This window comes from Octopus bimaculoides, chromosome 5 (assembly GCF_001194135.2).
Source record: "Octopus bimaculoides isolate UCB-OBI-ISO-001 chromosome 5, ASM119413v2, whole genome shotgun sequence".
NCBI lineage: Eukaryota > Metazoa > Mollusca > Cephalopoda > Octopoda > Octopodidae > Octopus > Octopus bimaculoides.
Genome location: NC_068985.1, coordinates 28,781,829 through 28,789,123, shown reverse-complemented (window position 1 = coordinate 28,789,123; position 7,295 = coordinate 28,781,829). Strand labels below are relative to the sequence as shown.

Sequence of the window (7,295 nt, the reverse complement as noted above, 5' to 3'; positions counted from 1 at the left end):
TGTGTGTGTGTGTGTGTGTGTGTGTGTGTGTGTGTGTGTGTGTGTGTGTTGCATCTATAGAAATCCACACCTTACAAGATACATTTTTCATACTTTAAAAATCTGTAAACATTGTAACTGTTTCTCTCATATTACTTCTCATCAAAGGCAGCGAGCTGGCAGAATCGTTAGCACGCCTGTCGTAAAGCTTAGCAGTATTTCGCCCGTTGCTATGTTCTGAGGTCAAATTCCGCCGAGGTCGACTTTGCCTTTCATCCTTTCGGGGTCGATAAATTAAATACCAGTGAAACACTAGGGCCGATGTAATCGACTAGTCCACTCCTCTCAAAATTTCAGGCCTTGTGTCTTTAGTAGAAAAGATTATTACTCCTAATCAGTCAATCAATTAACAATTTTAAACTGCTCATGCCATGTCAATCAAGACCTTGGCTTGACCAAGTATTGTTATATACTTGATTTTAATGAATAGTTCGAGGCACTCACCCACGACAATAAGGCGACGTGTTGTTTCTCCATAGCCATATTTGTTTTCAGCATTACAAACATAGATGCCACTGTCTTCTCGAACCGCTCCAGTTACGTGCAGGCGTGAAATAGTGCCAATATTCTCCACTTTTAGTCTAAAGAAACAATGGATCAAATATAAAAGAATCTGTAAAACAATATACGGAAGGACAAGAAGATAAAGGAAATAAAGTTTACGTGAATATAATTCTGTAAATAAATACATCATTAATTAATATTTTTAATTCGATATAGTGTTGAGTGGCAGTAAATAAAAATACACTTCTAATGCATCAAGGTTGTAATCTGGTTTCAAAATACTGAGTCAATTACGTTTAGAGGGAAAATGTGATAATGTAATGTTCATGATTTTCCAAGGCTATTTACTATATAAATCACCTCTAAAAACATGTAGCTCAACCGGCACATAGTGTAAGCTCAAAGGTTTTCAATAGTTTGTATTCTGTTATGAGTCACACGAGTAAAGGCTGCAGAAGCTACAAATGGTACGAAATATGTATAAACACACGTCGACAGTGACGCTTCTAGACATAGTAGCTGCATTTCTTTTCTATGACATTCTGCCATCACTAAAGAGGAGAGGTGCATTGGTTTATGTAGACAGATACATTACGGCTATTTTCATGTCAGACTCTGTGTGTGTGTGTGTGTGTGTGTGTGTGTGTGTGTGTGTGTGTGTGTGTGTGTGTGTGTGTGTGTGTGTGTTACCTTGACATCAAGAGCTAATTGCAAACGAGCGTCGCCGCCATACAAGATGTTGTCCGTTTAATATTATCTGTAAAAACATTTCCAGTGACGGGGAAGAATATATATTGTTTGGAAATAGGTGAGGGTTGGCGACAGGGTATATGTGATCATAAAAACATCCACTTAATTAATCTGATAACCAGAATCGACCAGACTCTATTGAATTTTATGAATTATGAGGTAACATACTAACCTTGAATTGGTTTGACTATTTATAGTATCAGAACCAAAACGCCATGTCACAAAAATCGGTTCATCTCCACTCGCTTTACATTCCATGGTGCTATTCTCTGATTTCTTAACAGTGTAATTTTTCTGACCATCGTCTTCATACCTTGCAGGAACTAGTCAATAAAATAGATTGATTTAGAAAGAGGAATCGATTAGTCTTGTATTTAAGGTAATAATTAACAGGTATTCCTCAGTAATAGGTTTATAATAACAGTAATCAACATTGAATTGTTGGCAATTCTTGTAAAAGAAGCATCTGCAGAATTTTTCATTTATTTCTTTCAGAATTTAGAATTTCTATAGAATACCGAATAATCGCAACTAAACAAACACTCTTAAATTATGCAATGCTCCTACCGAGTCTTCTATTGGACATTGTCAGATAATTGTTTAATTGCTCGGAGTAGAAGTGCCTGATAGACACAAGTTTCTTAAGCAGGTTAGCAACCAAAGTGGAGAAAATTGATTCTGTCAAGGGTTAGAAACCGGTTCATACATTCGATTTTTTTAATGAGGATTCTTCACAAATGAATAGCAAAGTCGATACGGCAGAGATTTGACCTGAGGATATAAATATCCGGAGCATTCCTGTTTATTAACAATCCTGAAATTTTGAGGAAGTGGGTAGTCGATATGATTACATCGACCCAAATTCTCGAATGGTACCAATTTCATTGACACAGAAACGATGACATGCAAAGTCGACCTGGTGGCATTTGAACTCAGAAAGTAAAGACGGATGAAAAGCTGCTAAACATTTTGTAAGACGTTCTAACAATTCTGCCAGTTGGTCACCCTTTCCTGTTTATTAATAATGATTGCATGTTGGCACAATTCTAAGAAAATCTAAAAATAAATTAAATTGACACATACATATTGAGCCTTGTTGAAATTGAACTCATAACGTAATGGAATGCAACTAAATAGGATAAAGAATTTAGTCCGGCGCTCTACTGACTCCCTTACTCCTATGCTTTATTTCTATAGTAAGTTGTAACAAGGGAAACAAGAGAATACATATTTATTCAGTTATAGTCAAGTGGACCCTCTACTTGGCTAGAACTTTTTGTAGATCCCGGAAAAAATGAAAGGTAGAGTCGAATGAAAGGTAGTTCAAAGGAGCCATAAGAAAAAGAAGGTAAGGAATTTGGTTATCCGGTGCGCTAGCACTCGCTTTCCGTTGCTTAATTAAAAAGACTTCTGATTATCATCAGTATTGTTATATCCAAGGAGTGCAGAACGTAATATCAGAAGCCATTACTACTTGCCATGTTTTGTTTGCACTGTAGACCGGATGCATAACGGTAAAAAAAGCTGAAATATCAGTTTAGGTCACTAGTCAAAGTCAATTCACTCTACTTACGTGGGTCACGTCTTTTAAGTATCTGACCCTACTCCTAAAAATCACAATTTTCTTTTTCCACATTTTCTGGAAGGTATGATCTTGGGGCATTTTCAATGCCAAGATTGTAATCGGATTTCACATCATATTATATCTCGTTGATATCTCTGATGCAATTGGTAAAGGGATAAACATATCTCTTAGTCAACAATAAAAAACAATGTAATATTATAAAATTGTATTGCATTATTCATTTGACCGACTTAGAATAATTGTCGCTAAAAACTGTTTCTCAACTTACTGTGAACTGTTAATTGAGCAACCCTACTTAAAGGATAACCAATGCCATTACTAGCACGACAAAGATAATAGCCATGATCCGTTTCCTCAGCTGAATTAATCAACAGAGTTCCATTTTCTAATAGTTGCATTCGTGCGTCACCCGTTTGTGAAGATGATGTACTTTGAGTATAATTCATGTCAACATAGTTTCCGAGAATGTTTCCTGAAAAAGAAAAGAATCAAAATTAACAACTTTTATAAACATTGATCTCGTACATTGGCAAAGCCACACCTGTACAATATAGGGATTGAGAATTGAATCGACTTCATTATATGATATAAAACATTCTTGATGAAGCCTGAAATGTTTTTAATAGCGAAGTCAACATAAACAGGACTGAACGTCGTAGCATGTAATTAAATATTGAGTCATTATTATTTAGGTAGAGGGTCATATATTTTATGAAAGGGTAGTGTCGATATATCTGTGTTGATATATCTGATCTTTTTCTACCTCAGCAGAAATATGAGAAAAAGGTAAATAAAACTAACAATAAAGAAGAATAATTTACTGTGCGTTGATTCGTCATGGTTGAATATCAAAGACTTATTCGAAAGCGTAAATTCAGTGCTGCAAGCTAACGAAATCGTTCTTAATTAGAAGTTGTTTCCGCTGGTGTTTCTATTGAGTTATGTACGTATTAATTGTCTACGCTAATGGTGCAACAGACCTCTAAATATTGTGCTCGCTGCAACAGTATATGATGCCGACTGACTGCGTGTTCGTAGTGTATGAGAGGGTAACTATCTCGAGAGTTCAAAACGTCTGTCTGTTTAAATGTCATTTATCATCGTAATAAACCTCAGAACCTGAACTTGCCAATCTTTGTTTATTCAAACAATTATGGGATTGATATGTACTTAAATGAGCGGCAACTTGCCAAATAGCTTATTTAAAGTGTCTAATAATGAATTTAATGTAGATAGACGCATCCATCACCACCACCATCATCATCATCATCATCATCATCATCATCATCATCATCATCACCACTCATTATTTATTGGCCATAAAGACCTAACGTATACAAAGCCTGTTATACAGAAGGGTTAAATGTACAAGTGGACATGTACATGGAAAATAAACATTGAGTCAAAATCCAATACAAGAAAAAAAAAAGTTTGGACACCAGCACCCCAGAAAGACCAAATATCTACTTCCCGTTTCTAGTACATAAAACTGGGTTTTATGTATTCATTCACGAACATCTTCGGTTGTCATCAAACCGTGAAGTCTCTTACGTATTCTGGGGAAAACTCAACCAGTCATTAATAGATTCTTGGTGTGGTATTTACCGACAATTTATCATCTCGAGGTCTGTTGTCTTCGTCTCCTCTATCCTATGCTATCAACGCAGTTCCTCTCCACCTAGACACAGTAAGCTATCGTTTTTCGTTTGGAGAAGCATGAAATTAATGTACTGAGAGATTTCTAGGATCCTACTAGTCTTTCGTCTGGCTCTATTGACTTCCTTTCTACTGGGCAATGTGAAGCCCTTTATGTAGTCACACGACGTATTAAAAATAACAACCAGATGTACTTCAAATTACCTCTATTAAATTAGAAAACATATTCAATAATCAGATCCTGGTTTACCTCCGCATAATAAAAAAATTAAATGACTATAGATAGAATATGTTTAATCAGAGGTTTCGTCATTCGGGGCTAATATGGGACCTGCAGCAACACTGACACTAAACTTTTTTCCCTACCCGTCATTTGGGTTTTTTTCCGAGATAGGTTTTTCTTCAGAATCAATGTGACCGACATATCCAAGTCAACCACATGTAATTGGAAGCCAAGTGTGCGTTTAGCCTCTGTCCTCAATGTACCACAAAGCAGAAAAGATACTAAGGATCCAAATCAGCTACAATATCTCCAGTATCTGCTCTCTCCTTCGTAATTATCTTCTTACTCATATACTGCCTTTCTGCAGCCAGTAATTTGACATTTTTGCCTCATACTCACTTTTAAATAACTGACATACATTTCTATATATTTCGATATATTCTGTCCAACCAAGGACGTATTAAGCTTGCTTTACATCACATAGGGCTTACTCTGACAACTCTCTTGAAGACTTATGGAAACCCTTCCTGTTATTTGCAAAACCAAAGTATATCGATTTTCTTCTAAGCACTCCTCTTTCTGACATACCTCATCTAGAGCTGGTAAATAGACAATATTTCCTTATGACACTCAACATTAAAACAATCTTGACTTATATTGATGATTTAAAAAAATATAAATATTGTTTATATTATTAAATTAATGTTTCCAGCTTCAATCAGTTTTGTTATTCAGTGTACCAATTTGTGTCTGTTTAAACTTTTAGCCGGAGACCCTTTTATCAAACGACCTATTTTCTATTGTTTTTGAGGCCTTTATATTTGCATTTGAGAAAAAAACAAAAAATCTGAAGGGAAGCATTGACTTTTTTACATTTTTACTGTTTTCTTTTACCTAAGACTTGCTCAATATCATCTGACAATTGTCATGTCTTTTTATATAAACTGTCACAGAATTATAGTTCTGCGTTCTTTTAAATTAGGCCAAATCATTAAATTTATGATTTTGATAATATTTGCAAACTATTTGTTGCATTCATAAAACAGGAGATTCTTTTGAAATTAAAATGAGAATGATATTAACAATTTTGTTTTATTAATCAAGCACAGCATAAATTATTTCAATATTGGGTATTAAATACAACTGCTTTGTGAAAGCAACTACTACTGCTGCCACCACCACCACCACCACCACCCTTCTGCCCTTCTTAGCTGTTATCGAAACTTCAATACATTATGTCACACTACGGCTAGAAATCGTTCATACTTACTAAATGATTTTTGCTGGCACGTCCCTATTTGTTAACTACATTGTATTCATTAGTGTTGTTTTTTTTATTAATAAATTAAGATGCAAACGAGATATTATAGTGGGAAACAATGATTGGGAGTCTGAAAGTTGAAAGGAGCAAGTATTTCGAAAAAACGCAAAGAAAAAGAACAAAATTGAACACGTAGAGTAGGTGAAGAGAAGCAAATAAAGAAGTTTGGGAATGATCGAATTTATAGAACCAAGAAAAAAGAAATAAAAGGGATAGAAGAAAACTGTTTGGGATACTGATGGTAGTACGATCATCAAAAGCAAGGTCTTAACCAAAAAGTCCCTTTATAAATTTTGATTATAATATTTTTTTTTTTCATTTTCATATCTATTTTTACTAGCGATTACAATATGAATGTATTTTATTACAACTGGTTCTATTGGTTGTAGTAGAAAACCAAACCACACCTTACTTCCGGTTTAGTTTTTACGCGCTTACATTAACGAGAAACACTGGAAATATATTTCTACGTATCGGTTTTACACAGTTAATAGATTCTTTGTCAATTTTAGCAGTCCCAGTAGATATTGTCCAATAACAAGCATATAAATTTCCTTCAAAACAACCGTCGCATTTCCATGTTATTTTAAATCGAATCAAGCGCTCAGATTTTCTGGCGCATTTCAATGCCTTATTTTTCCACTAAAGACTTCGCTTCTTTCCTGAAACATTAAAACACTAATGCGGGAAGGGAATTTGCGCCAATCATTTACAATGTGGTAGACTATATTTATTCTGCTTGTATTATTATTATTATTATTGAGTGAGAGAGCAGTGCATACCATTAAAGTGACACTGGGGTAAAATATTCGAAGCCCAAAATACCCATCATAACTACCCGTCTAATAAGGGTACACCAGACACATGCATCACAACCAAATGTGAGCGACACGGTGATCTCATATCAAGATAAACAGCGCATGACCTCGCAGGTGGGGCCCAGTTAGAATTTTCTTCAGGTCAAGTAGCCCATCCCTCTCAAAAGGTCCTTGAATAAGGTTTGTTTAAGGATGTTGAGCAAAGCACCCATGTTTCCAGAGGTGAATTATTCAAACCCCAAAGAATTCTTCTCAACACACGGCTATGATGCTCCCCCACTACTTCTGCTCGTGATCAGAGATGCACATATCGTCAGCCACCAAGAGACATGTTCAACTGGTTAAGGTCAAGCAACTGACAAGCAAATCTGTGGTATTGAGCAGAATATTTGTTGTAGC

General features: G+C 35.4%; 1 protein-coding gene across 2 annotated transcripts in view; it reads right to left on the bottom strand.

The window, feature by feature from the left end:
* The window catches only part of LOC106868349 (cell adhesion molecule Dscam2), a 267,763-nt gene that overhangs the window by 20,741 nt on the left and 239,727 nt on the right, over nucleotides 1-7,295 (bottom strand). For both annotated transcript variants that reach the window (XM_052968241.1, XM_052968242.1), the window contains 3 exons: nucleotides 3,147-3,350; nucleotides 1,466-1,616; nucleotides 484-620 (listed from right to left, as the gene is read on the bottom strand). In XM_052968241.1, coding sequence (XP_052824201.1) covers nucleotides 484-620; nucleotides 1,466-1,616; nucleotides 3,147-3,350 — 492 coding nt within the window. The remainder of the gene's footprint in view (nucleotides 1-483; nucleotides 621-1,465; nucleotides 1,617-3,146; nucleotides 3,351-7,295) is intronic.